Source organism: Hemiscyllium ocellatum, chromosome 35 (genome assembly GCF_020745735.1).
Source record: "Hemiscyllium ocellatum isolate sHemOce1 chromosome 35, sHemOce1.pat.X.cur, whole genome shotgun sequence".
Taxonomy (NCBI): domain Eukaryota; kingdom Metazoa; phylum Chordata; class Chondrichthyes; order Orectolobiformes; family Hemiscylliidae; genus Hemiscyllium; species Hemiscyllium ocellatum.
In genome coordinates, this window is record NC_083435.1 from 9,261,003 (window position 1) to 9,285,151 (window position 24,149).

The following is a 24,149-nucleotide window of genomic DNA, read 5'->3' on the forward strand; positions in this document are numbered from 1 at the left end:
TCAGATCAGTCATGATCCTGTTGAATGGTGCAGCAGACCTGAGGGGCAGAATGGCCTGCCCATGTACTTATTACTTATCGTCCAATGATTGAAACATTCCACCCAAGTTCGGTGCGGTTTGGAGGTAGGAGGCGGGGTGGGGGGCGAGGGTTGGGTGGTGGGTAGTGCGGGTGGTCAGTGATTACTGATTGGTTTGAAAATAGGGCTTTCAACCCAAGAAGTTTGAGAACTACTTGTCTAACCAGCCCCTCTGTTCTGTCAAAACTTTACCAATGTTTCAAGAAGGGCTAAGTCTGGCTGACAGCAGATCACTTGCCAGTGATATCCGTACTCAAGGATAAAGTGTGTGATAGGGCAGGAAACAGCAAATCAAAGAAACATTCCTGATTAGGATGGGCGGTAGCTCAGTGTCGAGCCCATTCTATCTTTGCACCGTTTGCTAACTTTCTAATGTTCCTCACCTTTCAGTGCAGTTTATGGAGCGGCAGCAAGTGTTCCCAATAGCCTAAGACTCATGTGCTGTAAGATTAAAGACAAAAGGTTTAGAACCAAATGAGAGAAACCCTTTCACTCAGAGTGTTTTGAGATTTTGGATTTCTCTTACAGGTTTGGTGACTGAATTAAATATTATGAAATAACGGGTGGTTCTCAAACTCTACCCCAAGACCGATCCCTCAGAGCAGTCAAAGGCGGGAATTCAAAGAACAATGGATGTTGAAAATCAGAAATGTTAGGGCTGTCCATGACTGAGCAGCACAAGATGGCCGACAGTTGCCCTTGGCAAAAGCAGTAAAACATGGCTGACTGTGGTCTTTGGAAGTTTTGGGAAAATATTTGCTGAATATAATCAGCATAAATTAGAACAACGGTAGCAGTCCTGTAGCTCCCAAGATAACAGAATTGAGACTGTACACCAGGCTCACACATGATACTTAGATGAGAACATCGCATAAAAATTCTGCATTAACTTAGTGAATTTTCAATTAGTCAATCCATTGCAATAGTAGATTTTAAATTCTTCAAATAACCATCAGTGTAGATTCTGAAGTCATTGTAGATTCACATGCACAAAAACAAATTAAAAACATGAGAGATTTCATGAAGAATTTCAGACTGAAGGCCTTTGACCAGTGTCACAAGGATATGTGCTTGGTCCAATGCTTTTTGTCACTTATATACATCATTTGGATGTGAACATATGGTTAGTATGTTTTCAGATAATACCCAGTTTGGAGGTGTAGTGACAGCCAAGAAGGTTTCCTCTGAGACTGGTACAATTACAACATTTAAAAGGCATCTGGATGGATATGAATAGGAAGGGAATAGAGGGATATGGGCCAAGTCCTGGCAAATGGGACGAGATTAGGTTAGGATATCTGGTCAGCATGGACGAGTTAGACCGAAGGGTCTGTTTCCATGCTGTACATCTCTATGATCCTATGACTCGATGACAATAATTATGTGAGAAAGTCAATCTTAGACAGTGAAGAGCAGTCTCCATATCCTCATTATGAAGAATTGAATCACAGATGTAAAACATAGCAGACACTGGAATGTGGGTTGATTGAACACATTGTAGGAAACCCAAGGAAAAAGATGGGTTGTCTCATAAACACCGTGAGAGCATGAGAAATTTTGAAGTTGTCCCCAGGGTTACTCATCATAGATCACACAGTCACGTGAATTATTGACTGGATGTAGATGTCATTAATAATGAACTGATTGGACTGTAAGTATGAAAATGGGATTTAAATAAAATTTCCTCTGTTGACTGGAGAGCCCTCTGGGTTGTCAGAGGGTCTCCTCCCACCCGTGTAATTCCAATAAACTCTTTGATGCTGGAAGTGAACTCCCAGGTGGCCATTCCACCCAACGGAATCTAAAACAGAAACGGCTGGAATAACTCAGCAGGCCTGACAGCAACCCTGCTTTCTGCCCACAGATGAGAGATACTGCCAGACCTGCTGAATTATTCTAGCCACCTAACCCCTCTTCAGGACTGGGGGTGGGTGAAGGGTTATACCCGAAACGTTGACTTCTCCACCTCCTGAAGCTGCCTGGGTTGCTGTGTTCTTCCAGCCTCCTGCCTCTCGAGTTTGGATTCCAGCATCTGCAGCTTTTTTTGGTCTCTAACAGAATTCAAAGTGTAACCTGGAAAACAATCCCGATCCAACATTAAATAATTCACACAGATTTCTCTTCATCAGTGAAAGGCATGGCTTGAGGCGATCATTAATTTTATTAACTTTATTAATCTTCTATGGATTACAGTTTATGAAGCAATTTCCCTGCAGTTACACATTGGGCCGAAGGAGGCAGCAAAACCCAAAGAGTGAATTCAGTCAAACACGAAAGTAATTGTTTTCAGGGAGGGGCTGCTGTTGTGAACGTCTTTACTTTTTACACATTTGTCGGGAAAAGGTGGAAAATGTTCTGTCAGATTGTGGGAAAGTAAGAGGTGAGTCCCAAATCCTCTTTAATTTCAGGAAGGGGTCATTCCCAGTGGGATCGGGTGGATATTATTCCCGCTGAAAGATCCCAATCAAATCCAAGGGGTTGAACGGGAAGCCGCTGGGGATTGTCCCGGGAAAAGGTGAGAACTTGCTCCAATGTCCCTGATCAGCTGAACAGAGCCTGGAGCTGGCTCCTGTCAGTATAAGGGAACAGGAGGGAGAGGCAATCTGCAACATTAAAGTCTCAGGGTCAAACACAAAGACTGGAAAGGGAGACGGAAGTAAAAAGGAGGAACATAGTGAGGGCCATGAGACAGAACATGACCCACTGGGGTTTTTATTTAGAAAGAAATAATTCAATCTTGGAAATAGTTGTGACACTTCATTTCCCTTACCTGAAATAAACCTTAATTGAAGAGTTTCTCTTGTGTTGAGTCCATTCTCCGATTCCATTCTTGCCCCTTTCCGGTTTTCTATCCCCACCATCGACAGCAGTGACTCCAGGTGACTGGGTCCTAAACTCCATATCTCACTGTCTCAATCCTTCCAATGGTCTCTGCTCCTTTCAGGAAGTTCTGAAAAAGTATCACTTTGCCGTTACCGAAATGAGTTACATTCTATTCCCTGCTTTCACTCTCAATATCTCCCTTTCTGAAGCCCAAGAGCTGCTGTGCTTTGCTGACTGTTCTCTCAGTATGACCTGTCACCATCAAAGATTCATCCACATCACCCTCCCACCAGGCCCCTCTGTTCCTGTCGATAGAATTATAACATTAAGTCAACATTGTACCTCTTTCCTCCTTCTGTCAAGACACATCACCTCATAATCCTCTGCTTCAACTCAGTCTGTCACTTGTCTGCCTACTTTCTCACCCAGGATGTCAGAGATCGCTTGTGAACAAGATTTGGAAGAGAATGTGATGGGGGAGGGTTTTGTAATCAGTAAGTTTGCACATGGCACAGGGATCGGCTGGGTGGTGAATAGTGAGGAAGAAGGTTTGAGCTTCGAGGAAGATAAAGGTGGGTTGGTCAGAATGGCAGATCAAATGAGGTGGTGCGCTAGAAAAAGTAAGGCATTTCTCAATGAATGACAAGAGACTAGGAAGCTCAGAGGAACAGAGGGATCTTGGGATGCTTATCCCACAGATCCATAAAGGTGGCAGTTCAAGTTAACAGGATATTTAGAAGGATGTGGGCCATTGCCTTTATCAGTTAATGTCAGGGGGATTATGTTGGAGCCGTAAAACCTTTGGCCAGGCCACAGTTGGAGTACAGTGTGGAGTTTTGTTCACCTCACTGCAGGAGGTGATTTCACTGGAGGCAGGTACAGAGGGGATTCACCAGGATGTTGACAAGTTTGAAGTATTTTAGCTTTGGGCTGTGCTGGATAAGCTTGGGTTGTGTTCTTTCGAGCAGAGAAAGCTGAAGGTGGACCTGATTGAGGACCTAATGTGGGCATAGACAGGGTGGGTGGGAAGCAACTGATCTCCTTGTTGAAGGGTCAAGAACAAGGGGACACAATATTAAGGTGAAGGACAGGAGGCTTGAAGGAGATTTGAGAGAAAAAAATTACTCAGCAGATGGTGTGAATCTGGAGTATGTGGTCTGGGAGAGTCTGGGGGGAGAATACCTCACAACCTTTAAAGGTATGCAGATGAGTGTTTGAAATGTCATAATGTTCAAACCTATGGGCCAATGGATAATGAGATTCATGTCAATAGGTCAGTACAGACTCAATGGGCAATGGGCACTGTATGACTCTATGACAATTACATCTCACATTTAGAAGAATTACTCAACATGAGGCTTTATAATATAAAGTAGTTTATACATAAACCTCATATTACTAAAACTTCCCACCTACTTTTTAATTACTATCCCAGAAAAATCAATATGTTTAAACTGTTTGTTAATTCACTTGCAGTTTGTTACCAAATTGAAATGTGTAATTTTTCTACTTAGTGCAAAATGTATTCAAGTAAAAACACTCACTTTTCTGTTTCTGTCTGACAACACAACAAAATCTTTTACTGAGTGCGGTCAGTGGTCTCTTACCCCATGGACCTCTCACTGATCTAACTTTCTCTGCTGTTCCTAAGGGACAAACACTGGAGTGATCTCTGTAAGGAAATGCAAATATTGGTTTTATTAAAATCATTAGTAAAACATTCTTTATAAGCAGTACTTCCATGTGATGACAAGTCTAATTTGGGGGAGGGGGATGTGGCAGTTTCATTTGAAAACAGGGCTTTCACCCTCAAACGTTTGAGAACGGCTTATCTCACCAGCCGCTCAGTTCTGTCAAACCTTCACCAACCTTTCAAGAAAGAGACAAGTCAGGCTGACATTTAATCACTCGCCAGTGATATCCATAGGAGAAAGTGAGGACTGCAGATGCTGGAGATCAGAGTCGAGAGTGTGGCACTGGCAAAACACAGCAGGTCAGGCAGCATCCAAGGAGCAGGAAAATCGACGTTTCGGGCAAAAGCCCTTAATCAGGAATGAAGGCAGGGAGCCTCCGGGGTGGGTTGTTGGCAGGTGTCGACCTAACCAGGTAGTCACGGAGGGAATAGTCTTTGCGGAAAGGTGTGGGAGGGAAATATATTCTTGGTGGTGGGGTCCATTTGGGTGTGGTGGACATGTTGGTGGATGATGCAGTTTAGCGAAGGTTGGTGGGGTGGTAGGTGAGGACCGGGAGGGTTCTGTCCTTGTTGTGGTTGGAGGGTTGGGGTTTGAGCGTGGAAGTGTGGGATGTGGATGAGATGCATTGGAGGGCATCTTTAACTGCGTGGGAAGGGAAATTGCAGTCTCTAAAGAAGGAGGCCATCTGGTGTGTTCTGTGGTGGAACTGGTCCTCCTGGGAGCAGATATGATGGAGGCAGAGGAATTGGGAATGCAGGATAGCATTTTTGCAGGAGGTAGGGTGGGAAGATGTGGTTTGTAAAAAAATGTCGGTGTCAAGTCAATCATCATTGATGGAGATGGAGAGGTCCAGGAAGGGGGGGGAGGTGTCAGAGATGGTCCAGGTGAACTTAAGGTCAGGGTGGAATGTGTTGGTGAAGTTGATGAATTGCTCAGCCTCCTTGTGGGAGCACAAAGTGGCGCCCATGTAGTCATCAATGTAGTGGAGGAAGAGGTGGGGAATGGTGCCGGTGTAACTACAGAAGATGGACTGTTCTATATAGCCAACAAAGAGACAGGCATAGCTGGGGTCCATGTGGTGCCCATGGCTACTCCTTTGGTCTAGAGGAAGTGGGAGGATTCAAAGGAGAAATTGTTAAGGGTGAGGACCAGTTCAACCAAACGAGTGAGTGTGTCAGTGGAGGGATACTGCTGGGAACATCGGGAGAGGAAGAAACGGAGGGCTTGGAGGCCCTGGTCATGGTGGATGGAGGTGTAGAGGGATTGGACGTCCATAAGATGTCCAAATCAAAGATACATTCCTGACTAGAATGGGCGGTAGGTCAGTGTCAAGCCCATTCTATCTTTGCACTGTTTGCTAACGTTTTAATGTTACTCATCTTTCAGCGTGGTGTATGGAGAGGCAGCAAGTGTTTATGGTGGCTGAGCAACCAAGTGCTGTCAGATTAAAGTGAGAGAAACCCCTTCACACAGAGTATTGCGAGGATGTGAATTTCTCTTACAGGTTTACTGTTTGAGATTCAATGCTGCGGTGTGACAGGTGGTTCTCAAACTCTGCCCTGATACAGATCCCTCAGAGCTGTCAGAGACTGGAGTTCAAAGTGTAGCCTGGAAAATAATTCTGGTCCCACCGTGAAATATATTTACACAGACTTCACTTCATCAACTAAAGACATTTATTGAGGTGACCATTAATTTTATTCCTGATTTGGAGACGCCGGTGTTGAACTGGGGTGTACAAAGTTAAAAATCACACAACACCAGGTTATAGTCCAACAGGTGTAATTGGAAGCACTAGCTTTCGGAGCGACGCTCCTTCATCAGGTGTTTCCTCACAACCACCTGATAAACCTGTTGGACTATAACCTGGTGTTGATTACTTTTATTAACATTTTCACTCTATGGATTACAGTTTATGAAGCTATTTCCCTGCAGTTACACATTTGATCGAAGGACGGGGCAAAGTCCAAAGAGCGAATTCAGTCAAACACGAAAGTACTTTTTTTCAGGGAGGGGCTGCTGTTGTGAACGTCTTTACTTTTTACACATCTGTCGGGAAAAGGTGGAAAATGTTCGATCAGATTGTGGGAAAGTAAGAGGTGAGTCCCAAATCCTCTTTAATTTCAGGAAGGTGTCATTCCCAGTGAGATCGCGTGGATATTATTCCCGCTGGAAGATCCCAATCAAATCCAAGGAGTTGAACGGGGAGCCGCTGGGGATTGTCCCGGGAAAAGGTGAGAACTTTCTCCAATGTCTCTGATCAGCTGAACAGAGCCTGGAGCTGGCTCCTGTCAGTATAAGGGAACAGGAGGGAGAGGCAATCTGCAACATTAAAGTCTCAGGGTCAAACACAGAGACTGGAAAGGGAGATGGAAGGAAAAAGGAGGAACATAGTGAGGGCCATGAGACAGAACATGACCCACTGGGGTTTTTATTTCGAAAGAAATAATTCAATCTTGGAAATAGTTGTGACACTTAATTTCCCTTTCCTGAAATAAACTTTAATTGAAGAGTTTCTCTTGTGCTGAGTCCATTCTCTGATTCCATTCTTTCCCATCTCGGGTTTTCTGTCTCCACCATCGACAGCAGTGACTCCAGGTCCCTGGGGCCAAAACTACAGAGCTCTCTCACTCCCTCAATCCATCAATCCCTCTCCACTCCCTCCACTGCTTTCAGCTTATTCTGAAAATCTCTACACCTTTCAGATGGTTCTTCAGATACCCCTTTGACTGAATTGATTTTGACTGAATTGATTTACAATCTATTCCCTGCTTTCACTCTCAATATCTCCGTTTCTGAAGACCCAAGAGCCCTTGTAATTTTCTGACTGCTCTCTCAATGTGTCCAGTCACCATCAGAGATTAATCGACATCAACCCTCCCACTGGGCCCTGTTCCAGCTCACTCTACAGAATAGTGACATTAAGTTGACATTATAACCCTGTTCTTCCTGTTTAAATACATCAGCTCATAATCCGCTGTCTTAAATTCAATGTGTAATTTGGCTGTCTGTTCTATCATTGAGGATGTCAGAAAATCACTTGTGAATGCCATCCATCATTGAAAATTGAATCAATGTCTGCCCTTGATAGAGACCTGTCTGTGCTGTGATGACAGCCTCCCCCTGAATGAATCCCCCATGTCTGACTGTATTTCCAACACAAGCCTCATCGAGGCTGTTCCACGCAGTTTGGCCTTTTTCACCAAATCATACCTTTTCCTGACCCTCTGTTCCTCAGGTCCTCTCTCTCCCACTGAGCATCTCATTTCTCATTTAAAACTTCATTCTTTCCCACCCTTCCAGGTAATTTTCTCACTGAGGGACATCCACTCTTTTCCTTCCTCAGTCTCTGCACCAAACAACCTCCCAACTTTCTGAGCAGAGATCCAATCACCCTGAAATATTAACTTTCCTTCTGTTTCCACAGATATTACCGGACAGAGTGAGGTTTTTATTTTCTCATCATTGATAATTTAAAAATCTCAATTCCAACTGGAGTTAGAAAGTTTTACAGCACAGAAACAGGCCTTTGGCCAATTAAGTCTAGGCCGATTTTGATTCCGTTTTCCAGCACTTGGCCTGTAGCCTTGTCTGTTATGATATTTTAAGTCCACATCTAAATTGTTCTGAAATGTCAGATGTTTCCTGCTCCTTTGAAGCAGTGAGTTCCAGGTACCCACAACTTTCTGGCTCAACAAAACCCTCAAATCTCCTCTAAACCTCCTCCTCTTACCCTTAAAACCTGTAAAAGGAGGAAAAGTTTTACCCTAGCTACCCAGTCTGTGCCCCTTAGAATTTTTAACTCTTCAATCAGATTTCCCCCTCACCTTTTTCTGCTTTGGGAAAACAATGCCCAATCTCTCCCGACTATCTTTCTCGCTGAATCGCTGCTGTCCAGGCAACATCCTGGTGGTTGTCCTCTCACCCTCTCTAATGCAACTGTATCCTTCCTATCACATGGCGACCAGCATGACACACATTACTCCAGCTGTGGATGAACTAACATTACATACACAATGTCTGTATAACATTTTTGAGGGGGTGATGGCCTCATTGTATTATTGTTGGATTGTTAATTCAGGGACTGAGGGAATGTTCTGGGGACCTTGGTTTAAATCCCACCAGGGCTGGTTTGGGAATTTGAATTCAATGAAAATATGGAGTTAAGAGTCTAATGATGACCGTGAAAACATTGATTTTTGATGGAAAAACCCATCTACTTCATTCATATAATTTTGGGATGGAAATTGTTATGTGCCAGGCCAGACCCCCTCAAAATATTTCAAGACAGTATCCTGGACTCTAAATTTGCGAGTTGTTTTCAGCAGATGTGACGAGGATATTCCAGGAGGGAAGCAGCTGGCCCAACTACTTAGTTTTAAACAAAACAGAATTTATTTACAAGATTACCGAGTGAAACACCAACAAAAGAGACCAGAATACTGAATAACTTAACTTCTCTAAAAACCCAATAGATCATCCCAACTTAATGATGGCTGTTCCAAATACTTGCAACAATCCCCATAAACACCTTTGGCACAAAAGGTAAAATCAAACGCAGGGTCTTCCAGGAGAGAAGTCAGAGAGGGAGGGAGGGTCAGCATGGACCTGCGTCTCTTGGGTCTAGCAGCTTCACAACCTTCTGATGGTTTTCAGTGAATGGATAGACCAAACCAAACCAGAGAAAAGCTGAGCTGGGAGAATTGGTTTCTCCACTTTCATTGTATAAGTATTTTTTTAAACTTAAAAGCCATTTTCCTGAGGCAGTATCTGTTAGTTATAATTAAATTGGCACTCAAACACTTCGAAACCCAGATTTGTCAGAACCTGTGTCTTTTAATGCACTAGGTAAAAACAATGACTGCAGATGCTAGAAACCAGATTCTAGATTAGAGTGGTGCTGGAAAAGCACAGCAGTCCAGGCAGCATCCGAGGAGCAGGAAAATCGACGTTTCAGGCAAAAGCCCTTCATCAGGAATGTTGCCCAAAACATTGATTTTCCTGCTCCTCGGATGCTGCCTCAACTGCTGTGCTTTTCCAGCACCACTCTAATCTTTTAACGCACTCTCTGAAAAAAACCCAACGACAACGTAGTCTTGTTAAATGAGCAGCAACATCCCAAAACTGCCATCCTTACATGGTCTGGCTTACCTGTGACTCCAGACCCACAGCAATATGGTTGACTCTTAACTGCCCCCCAGGCAATTAGTGATGGGCAATAAATGCTGGCCTAACTTGCAATGCCTTCATCTCATAAATAGTTTTTAAAAAGTGTGCTACATATTTACTTATTCATCATGTTCTCTCTCCTCTGAGTTCACTTCCAGCTGTTCCTCCCTCAATCTCCTCTTCATGCAATCTCCTCAGCCCCTCTCTCCCACTGTAAATATAACCCTGTAACTCTCTTCCTGCAGTTTAACACGATAGTGATGGTTTCACCGCTCCCTATAACGTTCCTGGATGTACTTCCTGATCCAAGCTCCTCTGCAGTGTTTGTGAAAAATATCTCAATGAGGAATCGTCTGACTTTCTGAAGCCATAAGTAAGTTTTCAGTCTTCATAGCTTAATTGAGAATAATTAGAAAAAGACACACTTTCTAAGCGACATAAATAGGGACAAGTCAGGAATATTCTCCATGACGTTATGTGATAGAGCATTTTCAAACTTGGCTGAAAGTGCGCACTTCATTATTTTTATGGGAATTATTTTTTTCTAAAGGGTTACATCCCAGTTGAAATAGCAGGTTGCTAAAGCAAGTGAAATTGTTCACTTTTATTCTTGAATGAAATGTGACATGGTGGCTCAGTGGTCAGCACTGCTACCTCACATTGCCAGGGACCTGGGTTCAATTCCAACCTCGGGTGATTGGAGTTTGCAAACGCTGCATGGGTTTCCTCTGGGTGTTCTGGTTTCCTCCCACTGTCCAAAGATGTGCAGGCCAAATGGATTGGTCATGCTAAATTGCCTGTAGTGTCCAAGGATGTACAGGTTAGGTGATTAGGCAGAAAATGCAGGGTTACAGTGACAGAGTAGAGGGGTGAGTCTGAGGAGAATGCTGTTCGGAGAGTTGGTGTGGACTTGTTGAGCCGATTGGCCTGGTTCCCCACTGGAGGAATTCTTCCATTGAGATGTAGGAGCTATGGGCAAAGCCAGTGTTATTACCCATCCCTAATTGTCTTTGAACTGAGTGACATGTCAGCCTATTTGAGACAGCAGCGTAGAGTCATCCACATTGCTATGAGTCTGGAGTCACACGTTGGCAGGTCTGGGTGAGGACAGCAGATTTCCTTCCCTAAAGGACATTATAAACCAATTTGGTTTTTGCCACAATTTGAGTTCACTGCCATCTTATCCTCCCTTCATCTCCTCTTCATCCAAACTCCCCAAACTGAGGAACACTAGTCCAGTGGCATCAGCACTGCACTTCCATCTTCTGAATGGCAATAGAAGAGAGCTGGTCAAAATATCTAACCTCCCAAGTTCAAGAATAGGTGCTAGAGAACTGGTCAATGACAATGGGAAATGCTTATTCAAGAAATGGTGAGAGGGCAGTCAGGAGAGGGAAGGGAACTGGCAGGCAGTGCCGGGAACCCGTCTAGCTATTGCCCTCAATAACAAGTAAACCGTTTTGGATAATGTTGAGGTGAAGATTGGGGGGCGACTTACCATGGGTAAGCCATGGGGTACAGGTCTCTGGCACAGAGCCTGTCCCTATTGCTCAGAAGGGAAGGGGTAAGATGAGCAGAGAACTAGTCACTGGGGACTCCATAGTTAGGGGGACAGAGAGGAGGCTCTGTGGGAATGAGAGAGACTCACGGTTGGTGTGTTGCCTGCCAGGTGCCAGGCTCCATGATGTCTTGGATCATGTTTTCGGGATTGTTGAAGGGAAGGGGGAACAGCCCCAAGTTGGGATCCACGTAGGTTGGAAAAGAGATGGGGATTTAAGGCAGAAATTCAGGGAGCTAGGGTGGAAGCTTAGTGCTAGAACAAACAGAGTTGTTATCTCTGGTCTGTTGTCCGTGCCATGTGCTAGCGAGGCGAAGAATAGAGAGAGAGGAGTTGAACATGAGACTACAGGGATGGTGCAGGAGGGAGAGTTTTGTATACCTGAATAATTTGGGCTCATTCTGGGTTCTACAAACAGGATGGTCTACACCTGAACCAGAGGAGTACCAATATCCCGGGGAAGGGGATATTTGCTAATGCTCTTTGGGAGGCTTTAAACTAATTCAGCAGGGGGATGGGAACCTAAATAGTAGCTCCAGTGTGCAGGAGGTTGAGAATAGTGAGGTCAGAAATGAGGGTCTCAAGAGTTCACCAGCAAGCAAGAAGATGGTCTGAACTGTGTCTACTTAAACACCAGGAGCATCCAGAATAAGGTGGGTGAACTTGCAGCATGGGTTGGTACCTGAGACTTCGATGTTGTGGCTGTTTCGGAGATATGGGTAGAGCAGGGACAGGAATGGTTATTGCAGGTTTTGGGATTTCGATGTTTCAGTAAGAACAGAGAAGATGGTAAAAGAGGGATAGGTGTGGCCTTGTTAGTCAAGGACAGTGCTGCGGTGGCAAAAAGGACATTTGAGGACCTGACTGCTGAGGTAGTATGGGCTGAGATGAGAAACAGGAAAGGCGAGGTCACCCTATTGGGAGTTTTCCATAGTCCTCCGAATCGTTCCAGAGATGTAGTGGATAGGATAGCAAAGATAATTCTGGATAGGAGCGAGAGTGACAGGGTAGTTGTTATGGGGTGATGTTAACTTTCCAAGTATTGACTGGAAGTACTATTGTTCGAGTACTTTAGATGGGTCAGTTTTTGTCCAATGTGTGCAGGATGGTTTCCTGACACAGTATGTAGACAGGCCAACAAGGAGCGAGGCCACATTGGATTTGGTACTGGGTAATGAACCTAGCCAGGTGTTAGATTTGGAGGTAGGTGAGCACTTTGGTGATAGTGACCACAATTTGGTGATGTTTACTTTTGCGATGGAAAGGAATAGGTATGTACCAGAGAGCAAGAGCTATTGTTGGGGGAAAGCTAATTAAGATGTGATTAGACAAGAGTTAGGATACATAGGATGGGGAAGGAAACTGCAGGAGATGGGCATAATTGAAATGTGGAGCTTATTCAAGGAACAGCTACTGCGTGGCCGAGCGAGGGAGCCATGGTTTATGAAAGAAGTTGAATCTCTTGTCAAGAGAAAGAAGAAGGCTTATGTTAGGATGAGATGTGAAGGCTCAGTTAGGGTGCTTGAGAGTCACAGGTTAGCCAGGAAAGACCTAAAGAGAGAGCTAAGAAGAGACAAGAGGGGATATGAGAAGTCTTCGGCAGATAGGATCAAGGAAAACTCTGAAGCTTTCCACAGATATATCAGGAATAAAAGAATGACTAGAGAAAGATTAGGGCCAATCAAGGTTGGTAGTGGGAAATTGTGCCTGGAGTCCGAGGAGATGGAGAAGTGCTCAATGAATATTTTTTTGTCAGTATTCACACTGGAAAAAGACAATGTTGTCGAGGAGAATACTGAGGTACAGGCTACTAGACGAGACAGGATTGAGGTTCACAAGGACGAGGTGTTAGCAATTCTGGAAAGTGTGAAAATAGATAAGTCCCCTGGGACAGATGGGATTTATCTTAGGATTCTCTAGGACCCAAGGAGGAGATTGCAGAGCCTTTGGCTTTGATCTTTATGTCATCATTTGTCTACAGGAATAGTGCTAGAAGACTGGGGGTTAGCAAATGTTGTCTCCTTGTTCAAGAAGTGGAGTAGAGACAACCCTGGTGATTATAGACCAGTGAGTCTTACTTCAGTTGTGAGTAACGTGTTTGAAAAGGTTATAAAATTTAGGACTTATAATCATCTAGAGAGGAATAAGTTGATTAGGGATAGTTAACACGGGTAGGTCATGCCTCACAATACTTATTGAGTTCTTTGAGATGGTGACCAAACAGGTGGATGAGGGTAAAGCAGTTGAAGTGGTATATATGGATTTCAGTAAGGCATTTGATAAGGTTCCCCATGGGAAGCTATTGCACAAAATATGGAGGCATGGGATTGAGGATGATTTAGCAGTTTGGATCAGAAGTTGGCTAGCTGAAAGAAGACAGAGGGTGGTGGTTGATAGGAAATATTCATCCTGGAATTCAGTTCCTAGTGGTGTACTGTTTTGGATCCACTGCTGTTTGTCATTTTTATAAATGGCCTAGATGTGGGTGTAGATGAATGGGTAGTAAATTTGCGGATGACACTAAGGTCGTTGGAATTTTGGATAGTACTGAAGGATGTTGCAGGTTACAGAGGGATGTAGATAAGCTGCAGAGCTGGGCTGAGAGGTTGCAAATGGAGTTTAATGCAGAAAAGTGTGAGGTGATTCACTTTGGAAGGAGCAACAGGAATAAAGAATACTAGAATCATGGTAAGATTCTTGGTCGTGTAGATGAGCAGAGAGATCTGTGGTCATGTGCAAAGATCCCTGAAAGTTCCCACCCAGGTTGACAGGGTTGTTAAGAAGACATACAGTGTGTTAACTTTTATCAGTAGAGGAACTGAATTTCGGATTGTATATGAGTCTGGTGTGGCCGCACTTGGAGTTTTGCGTATAATTCTGGTTATCGCATTATAGGAAGGATGCGGAAGCTTTGGAAAGTGTTCAGAGGAGATTTACTAGGATGTTGCTTGGTATGAAGGGAAGGCTGAGGGACTTGAGGCTGTTTTTGTTACAGAGAAGGTTGAGAGGTGACTTAATTGAGATTAGATTAGATTCCCTACAGAGTGGAAACAGGCCCTTTGGACCAACCGGTCCACACCGACCCTCTGAAGAGTAACCCATTTTCCTTCCAACTAATACACCTAACACTATGGGAAATTTAATATGGCCAATTCACCTGGCCCGCACATCTTTAGACTGTGGGACGAAACCGTAACACCCGGAGGAAACCGAGGCAGACACAGGGAGAACATGCAAACTCTACACAGACGGTCGCCTGAAACTGGAGTTGAACCTGGGACCATGGTGCTGTGAGGCAGCAGTGCTAACCACTGAGCCACCATGTATAAGATAATTAGAGGGTTAGATAGGGTGGACAGTGAGAGCGTTTTTCCCTGGATAGAGATGGCTGGCACGAGGGGACATAGCTTTAAATTGAGGGGTGATAGATATTGGACAGATGTCAGAGGTAGTTTCTTTACTCAGAGACTACTACGAGCATGGAACGCACTGTCTGCAACAGTTGTAGACCCGTCAACTTTAAGGACATTGAAATGGCCATTGGATAAACATGTGGATGAAAATAGAATAGTGTAGATTAGATAGGCTTCAGATTGGTCCCACAGGTCGGTGCAACATCGAGGGCTGAATGGGCCTGTACTGAACTGTAATGTTCTTTGTTCTGTGTAACTACGGGTCAGTTAGTTTAATGTCAGTGGTTCAAGAGGAAACAATCAGGGAAAAATCAAGAGTCACTTAGATAACTTTCAGTTCATTAAGGACAGCCATCAAGGATTTCTAACTGGTAAATCATCCTTGTTTCATTGATGTTTATTGTGGCTGAAGTAACAGAGAAGGTTGATGAAGGAGATGGGGTGGATATTCACGCTGGGTCACAATATTATGGTTCATGGAATAGAAAGATCTGTATCTATTCCAGAAAATTGACTGGAGGATGGGAAACAAGTGGTGTTCCCCAAGGGTCAGTGATAAAACCACTCAATAACTTGGATATTGCAGTTCAGAATAAAAATATATCAAAATTCGCTGATGTTACCAAACTCTGGCGGTTACAAATAGTGAAGATTATGCAAATCAATTAAAACAGGACATGTATAGTCTCTGGAGAAGGCTGACATGTGAAGGATGGGACTTACACAGAGAAGTGTGAGGGGATAATATAGAGAGGGACAACAGACTTAATGACACACATTGTGTGGGGACAGAGGATCATGTAGTGCAAAAGCATTTATAAAATGTATACATTTGTGGCCCAAGCCGAATTGCTCTTCTCATCAGTTCTTTGAAGGTGGTAGCATGTCAGGAGAAAGTAAGAATGTAAGCAAAACATTGGAGATGAATTGAATTAGCTTTACTGTTATATCTGAAGATGACTGTGGTGAAAAGTTTATAAGTCACCACCTCGAGGGCCATCTTAGGTACTAAGGTACCTAGGTACAATCCTTAGCTACATAATAGAGAAATGAAGAAAAATCGTTACATTACAGCTATACACAGTATAACCAGAGCTCAGAAAAACAAGTAGCAAAAGGACAAACATCACAGTCTGTCTGCGAAAGCTGTCCACAGCAGGTCAGTGCAGGGGGCCTCCATGTAGTCTGACCCCTGGCTGCCACCACACTCCACACTGAGCCGCTGATTGCCGGGATCCCTGCTTCTGACTGCTGGTCACCAGTATCCCAGCTTCAGGTCACTGGTATTCCCTGCTCCAGCTGCTGGCATCTCCCCCAATTGTCATCACTGCTTCAGATGCTGGGGGTCAGAGGCTGCCATTTTACCAGATGCTTGGGTGTCATTAACAGAGGGATTTTGTACAGAAGCAGGGAAGTCATGCTGGACTGTCTGAAAGCTCTGCTGGTTGACCACATTTAGAGATCCGTGTTCAGTTCTGACACCACACCTTAGAAAGGGTGTGGGGGGTACGGGAGAGCATGCAGGGAAGATTTTCCAGAATGGTTCTAGGGAAGAGATTATAGTTACAAGTGGAGCATGTAGTTTGACATGGGGAGTTATGGAGGAGACATGGTGGTTGAATGATGGGTTTAAAGAGCTTTACAAACAGGAACTGAACTGGGCTCCTGTCCCAGTAAATGGAGGTGAAGCTTCTGACCTGCCGACCTCAATATCCATCCACCTCCGCTGTCAGTAGCCCTCACTCCAGACTGTACCCAGCTCTGAGAGACCGAAATTCCAGATGGATGGGCTGAAGTTGAGAATCCAAAATCTGAATGAAAATTCAGCACCATCAGTCTATAGCAAAACGGAAAGAATGGGCCAGATCTTCCATTATTGGGATTGTTAATGATTAATGATGCTGGTGTATGTTGGGCCTTAGACAGCCCTGACTTACACACAAACCATGTAATTCCCAGGACCTTTCAGTATCTGATGAGCTGATTTGTGCTGCCTGGAACCCTCCACTGACCTCAGTGTCAGAGACTTGGATGAGGTCCACAACACACAATCAGATCTGAGAATTGTTATGCAGTTTACCCTTCAATGTAACCCTTTAGTGAACAGTTCAACCCAGCCCATCATTGTTCAAACCAACAGCACACCCCTTGACCTGTCTACACCCCCAACACCCCAACTTTCTAAACCAATTACCCTCTCACACCCCACTCACTCACTCAGTTACCCGCTCACCAACTTTCTCTCTCATATACTACCCTACCAACCAGTGATGCACCCACCCAGTGTCACCATTGAAATGCGGAGAACTTTAAACGCTGAGCAGGAGCTAACGTTGTAAAAGGGGTCGGTTCCCTCTCTGCTGCTCCTCTTTGTCAGTTAACTCCTGGATTCCTGAGCTGAGCATTTGTTAATGCGACTGATATCAGAAGATCCATTAGGAAAGGCACAAAACATTAAGAACATGATGATTACTGTTGCCATAGAGTTATAGAGGGCTACAGCACGAAATAGACTCTTCAGCCCATCCAGTCTGTGCAAAAGCAATCACCTAACTATTATAATCCCAACACTTAGCCTGCATACTTTGTCAATAGTGATAAGTACAGTATCACCTTAAGATGATGTGGCTCACTATGTTTACATTTCTGTTCTGTAACTAATATAACTCTTTAAAAAATATGTTGCAGACTTTTCATTTCAGATGATATACTTCAATCAGTTATTTCCAATAATGCAAGGAAGAGTCTTCAGTTGTCTGTTACTGTTTGGTTTTCACACTGTGCTGTCAGGTAAGCAATGGAATTGTTACTGCATGTATTTCTGACACTTCATTTTGGAACAGGCGTTTATTCACCATCTTCACCATGTCACTTGATGGCATCATTCAATCTGTTCCAGTTGCATTCAGCAGCATCTAATTGCACAACTTGATGTTGAGTAAGTTCCCAGAGAAGACCATGGAAAAAGGTGTACAGATACACCCTAAACCTGATCTTAGCTTTTCTCTTCGTAGATACTGATGTCCTGCTGTGTTTTTCCAGCATTTTTTGTTTCAGATTTCTATAATTAGTGGTTTTTCTTTCTTCTCATTATTGCTACCACTCAGAAAATTGAGAAAATTGCACCAGACTTTTCTTATTGTCCTAATTCCCCATTTCTGTCCAGTTTATGTAAACTCATGAACACAATAAAGAATTTTTCAGAGAAACAGTTTGAAAATTTCATCCCCTCTTTATTTCTGTGAGCAGTTCCTTGACCTGGCGTTTGGGTTTCTGCCAGAATCTGGCCAATGTGGCTCATTGCTAAATATACATTGTGTTGGATAAGCACATTTTCTCTGCAAGCAAAAACCAAATTTATCAATGAAAGGAATTTGTACAGAGTAAAGTCATGCAAATGGAAAATAAGTTAAATAACCAAATAATCTGTTCAAGGTATTTAATGATTATGGAATGTTGCTGCAACATTGGAAAATATTTTTAAACACCTTCACTCCCACTGGAACAGGCACACTACACTTTGATTAATATCTCATCAAAAAGATGACATGCCCAACAACATAATACTCTCAGTATTCACTAAAGCTTCAGCTGAAATTATTGCTGAAGTACAACAGTGGGACTCCAATGTCAGAAAGTAGTCCCTTTTCATCAGATTTGTGCACTGTTTCCAGGTTAAGATTTGCCATAATTTCAAATACCTTTATTCCTTTATATTTCTGCAATCTCTCCCATTCACACCCAACATTCCTCCTAATGTATTTATAGGTGTACAGGTAATATTTTGAAGTGTGTGGCCATGGGTGAGTACTAATTTAAAGGGGCCAGTATTTTGCTTTTGGACACATTCACATTACTGTGCATGTTAAAGGGAATACTGCTCACAATCTTTTGGAGGTCTGTACTAATCTGATTCTGCTCTGTTTGGTATTCCCAAATTAAACTGCTTTATAATTGGTGGCAATACCTTCACCTACCTAGGCCTTAATCTCTGTAACTCCTGTTAAATCTCCCTGACTCACTACCTTGCTTTACTCTTTAAAAACCTTTCTCAGAATTTGCTTCCTTGAACATGCTCTTGGCTGTCTGCTGTAATCTGTCTAATATGGGTAGGCCTCATATTTACATTTGTAACATTTTCTGCCCTGGGACACATCTATATGATATAAACAAATGCTTTTATTTGAAACAATGAACAAAATTGAAGTGTACACACAGAGGCTTGTTGTTGAGTAATAAAGGGATAAACTGAGGAATCAAAAACAGAAATTGCTGGAGAAACCCAGCAGGTCTGGCAGCAGCTGTGGAGAGAGAAACAAAGTTAATGTTTCGAGTTCAGAACATCTGAAGAAGAGTCCTGTCAGAGTCAAAACATTAATTCTGTTATCCTGTTTCCACAAATGCTGCCGGATCTGCTAAGTTTCTCCACCATTTTCTGTGTGTTATTTTCAGATTTCCAGCATCTGCAGTATTTTATATTCACAAAGTGAGGAATACTATTAAACTGGAAACAAATCAGTTTCATCCAAAAAGTAGAACCTGTGAGGAAGCTGAAATCACTAATTCTTGTGCCTAAGAACGGCTTTACAGCCAAAGACATCATCTGGAAGGACTTCCATATTACGTTTTCCATTTCTTCTTCTTCAGAGTTGAGGATGACTTGCTTCCACTTTTCTGGGGTTCTGTGGTGTCTGAACAGTCCTGGAGCCACAGACTTTGCCAGAGGTGGGGCATGTCATGTTTGAGGAGGATGGATGGGTCTCTCTAGATACTGCATGCTCTTTCAGCTGCTTGTACCTGGCCTCAGCATGCTCCATTCAACAACACCCAAGGGGGTTAGCGTCTTCATGGATGTTTCTTCTCCAGTTTGTGCATTCTAGGGCAAGCAATTCCAGTGTGTCAGTGGGGATGTTGCATTTGTTTAGGGAAGCTTTGAATATCCTTATAGTGTTTTCTCTGCCCTCCTAGTGGTCACTCACCATGGTGGAGCTTAGAATAAGAAGTTGTTTAGGAGATCCTATGATGGGCATACAGATAATGTGGCCCATCGCAATACATCGTAATTCATTTATTTTTGTGAATCAGAAATTTGAGATTACTGGTCAGGATTCCTCTTTTATCAGCCAATCTATTCATGTCAACTGGTTAGTGAACCAGTCAGTTTGTAAGAAATCTGTTGGAAATAGTTCCAATTTCTATTTACAATCTTTGTCTATTTTAGACTATTATATGTTTTCCAAATTAATGACTTCTAGTGGAATTATCAAAATTAAAAATGGAAACACATGCCCTGTAAAATACCTCCCTAGAAATTAAATCTGTTCTTCTGGTAAGAGAATTGACTTTGTTTTCAATCTTGTATTTTGCAGAGATATTCGATGTATTTGGACCGGATGATCCCATCACAGTCTCTGTGGGTGAAGATGTTGTACTAGAGTGCCAAGTGGTCCCAGCTATATCTCTGAACACCTTAGAGGTTCGATGGTTTACATCAGATTCAGCTTCACCAGTTCATTTATACACTGGAGGACAGGATCGGCCTGACGTACAGGACAAAGATTATCAAGGGAGGACAGAACTGTTTAAAGATGAGTTTCCCCGTGGAAATGCTTCTCTGAAACTGAAGAAGATAAAAGTGTCAGATGAAGGGAGTTACTTGTGTTACATTGACTCCAAAACACACCATGATCAAGCAGTGATAGATCTGAACGTTGAAGGTTAGTCTTTCTCATTTTAAACCACTAATGGTCACTGAATATAACACAATATTTAGTTTAAAAGTATTTTAAAATCATGAGTTGCATATAATAAGCATATAATAATTTCCAATGATCCTTGGAAATGAAAACCACAAAATATGCGCTGGAATACTGGTCATAAATAATTCAGACTGCTGTCAGTAGCTCAACCTGGAAGTGTTAGAGTGCAGATATAACAAGTGATTAGGTAGGCAATAGAAATGGACTGTTGTTTATTGCAAGAGAAAAGAGGTATAAAAGTGGGAATCTCTTGCTACAATTGTCCAGAACATTATAAGACCACATCTGGAATAATATGCCTAGTTTTGGTCCCCTTATGTAACAGAATCATTGATTTAGATGCAGTTCAGAGAAGGCTCACTCCACTGTCACCCGGGATGAAGGATTATCTTTGACAGAAGGTTAAACTGGTTGGGTCTATGTCCATTTTGGAGTTTAGAAGAGTGAGAGGTGATCTTATTGAAACACTTAAGTCTTGTGAGGACTTGACAGGGCAGATGCTGAAAGGATAATTCCAAATATGAGGGACTAGACCTGGGGGACACTATTTAAAATTAAAGATGGAGATGAGGAGAAATCATTTCTCTCAGAGGGTCATTAGTGTCTGAAATAAACCTCCTCAAAGTGGGGAAAATGACTTTGTGGAATTTGTACTTGACAAGGAAGCCAAATTGTAAATGGGGAATGGGTTTGTATCGAGGAAAGCAGGGTTGAGGCTATAATCCAATCAGCCACAACTTTACAAAGTGGTGGAGCAGGCTGAAAGGACTGAACAGCCTATTCCTAATCTTGTCATACATATGCTTCGACCCCTTTGTTGTTGGAAGTTTAAGTTCCGTTGCTTGTTTTCCTTTGATGAGGATTCAAATCCTCACAAGGCAAAGTTGAAGAGGTGATGCTTGCACTCACCAACAGAGCCCCAATGTGGGTGGGTGTATAACATTGTTAGAGAGGCTATGAAAGACAGTGATGGAGCTAAAGCATGGATTGTGCCTTCTTTATTCAGAGAAAAGGATATAGCTGCTCGATTGGTTCTGCCGTGTTATGGCCCATCATGTCCCTGACTCAACTGTGCCCATCAAGCCAGGGGGTCAACCCTGGTTCAATGGAGAGTGCAGGGAGGCATGTCAAGAGCAGCCCTATGCATACCTAAAAATGAGATGTCAACCTGATGAATCTACAGCGTAAATAGCTAGTGATAGAGCTAAGCAATCCCACAACCAGCAATCAAATCAAAGCTCTGCGGTTCTGCTACAGTCATAAATGATGGTGGACAGTTAAACTGGAGGAGCTGGCTCCAAAAATATGCCCATCCTTAACGATGGAAGAGCCCAACACATCATTGTAAAAGGTAAATTCTATTCTAAGAAAGTTCTGTCTACAAACTGGGCTATCAACTTCCAGTTGCCTGCTACTTCAATAAACCACCATGTTTCCATGCCAACATATCTGTCTCTGGCATTCTGCAGTGCTCCAGTAAACCTCAGCATGAGGTGGAAGAACAGCACCTCCTTTTACATTTGGAAGCTCTATAACGTTCTGGACTCAATATTGAGTTCAACAACTTTAGGGCCTGAGGTCTTCCATGTCATTACCCCAACCTCCAGACATCAGGCCTTGTTATCACATTGTCTGCCATTACACACAACCCATTGTTAGTCACTAATAATTTGCATTAACAGCTATTCATCCTCCCAGCCTGCCTGTTATCTACTCCGTTGTCTGTTCAACTGTTCTTTGGGCTCTATCCCCACCTATTGTTTCCTTCTTACCCCCTTGCCCACCTCATTTTCTGTGTATAAACCAACTTTCCCTAGCTCTTCTGAGTTCCGAGGAAGGGTCATTGGACCTGAAACATTAACTCTGATTATTTTTCACAGATGCTGCCCAACCTGCTGAGCTTTTCCAGCAAGTTCTGTTTTTGGTTCTGATTTCTAGCATTCATATTTCTTTTGTTTTTTTAATTAATGTAAACTGCTTTAGCTTTTCACAGACCAGCCCCTCCCACTTGGAAACTATTTCTTCTAATCAATCTCTTTGGACATGTTATCACCGCAATCTCTGGGGAAGATGGGATTTGAACCTGGACCTTCAGGTTCACTACTGAAATCACTACCACTTCACCATTGCTGCAGTATAATTGTGTTATCACTGTAACACAAATCGTGTCCAAATCTTTCCCCATTTAATAGAGTTGCTCTTTATCACAATTAGAACATGCACATTGACACACTTTTCTTCCCCACCCCACCAGTTAGTAAGATCATGATGGATCTGACTGTGATCTCAACTCCACATTCTTCAAGTCTTCCCTGATCACCTTTAATTCCTTTGATAGTCAGCAATCTATGTCCCTGTACCTTAGATATATTTAGTGAACCCTTTGGCCACTGTTCTCAGGGGAAGAGAGTTTCAAAGACATAGCTCTGAGGGGAAGAAAATGCTCTTTGTCACTACATAATTCCCTTATTTGTCAAATTTTTCACAATTGTCTGCATAAAACTCAAGAAAATTTCTTCTAAAATGTTGACGTGCTTTTTATAAAGATTAGAGTGGAGTTGGAGAAGCACAGCAGGTCAGACAGCATCCGAGGAGCAGGAAATTCGACTTTTCAGGCAAATGCCCTTCATCAGGAATGAGGCAGGGAGCCTCTGGGGTGGAGAGATAAATGGAAGGGGGAGGGTGGGGGGGGGGCTGGGGCGTAAGTAGCTAAGAGTACAATAGGTGGATGGAGGTGGGGGTGAAGGTCATAGGTCAGAGAGGAGAGTGGAGAGGATAGATGGGAAGGGAGATTGGCAGGTAGGACAGGTCATGAGGATGGTGCTGAGTAGGCAGGTTGGAGCTGGGTTGAGGTGGGGGATGGGGAAATGAGGAAACTGGTGAGATCCACATTGATGCCCTGGGGTTGAAGAGTTCCGAGGGGGAAGATGAGGCGTTCTTCCTCCAGGCGCCGGGTGGTGAGGGAGTGGCGGAGGAGGAGGCCCAGGACCTGCATGTCCTTGGCAGAGTGGGAGGGGGAGTTGAAATGTTCAGCCATGGGACGGAGGGATTGATTCTTTTTATCTAGTCAACTACCTCGACAAGTGCCAAAGTTGCAGCAGGCAGAGTGCTTTTTAACTATCCTCCTTAGTTTCTGGGCTTCTCAAACTAAGGGATAACATTTCCCACTTTCTCCCATGAGGAATATCATGAAACCAGCTGAGTTTGAAAACCCATCACAAAGGTTCGTATGAAAGGCATCACTAAGAATAGTCTCTTTTATATTCGAGGGATAATCCAATGATAGAAACTTCAGCACATATTTCTCCAATTTAATGTTTTAAATATTTCTTTTTCCCTAAAATAATTTTGACATTTGGAAGTTTCATTTTTTCTTAATAGGCTAAATCTAGATTAAACATCCACAATGTGTAACAAACATTTGCCGATTTGTAAATAATTTTCTGATAGTTCACTCAGTTTGTCAAGAAGCAGTGGCTTGATTATACTGCAGAAGTTGTTTCATTAGGTAAAGGAGGTATGCGAGTGGAGATGGTTCACTGATACCAGAGGACAACATGTTGGGTGTTGGGTGGAGCATTCTGGTCCCTCACTGAGGTGTTAGAGAACTCTTCCTTCGGTCTTCCTCCTCCTCTTCCATCTGTTTAGTGAGGAC

General features: G+C 43.2%; 1 protein-coding gene across 1 annotated transcript in view; it reads left to right on the forward strand.

Moving 5' to 3' along the window:
• The first annotated feature begins 17,467 nt into the window (after nucleotides 1–17,467).
• Nucleotides 17,468–24,149, forward strand: part of LOC132832946 (butyrophilin subfamily 3 member A2-like) — a 408,440-nt gene continuing 401,758 nt past the window's right edge. Inside the window, exons 1-2 of the mRNA XM_060851190.1 lie at nucleotides 17,468–17,525; nucleotides 20,105–20,452. Coding sequence (XP_060707173.1) covers nucleotides 17,468–17,525; nucleotides 20,105–20,452 — 406 coding nt within the window. The remainder of the gene's footprint in view (nucleotides 17,526–20,104; nucleotides 20,453–24,149) is intronic.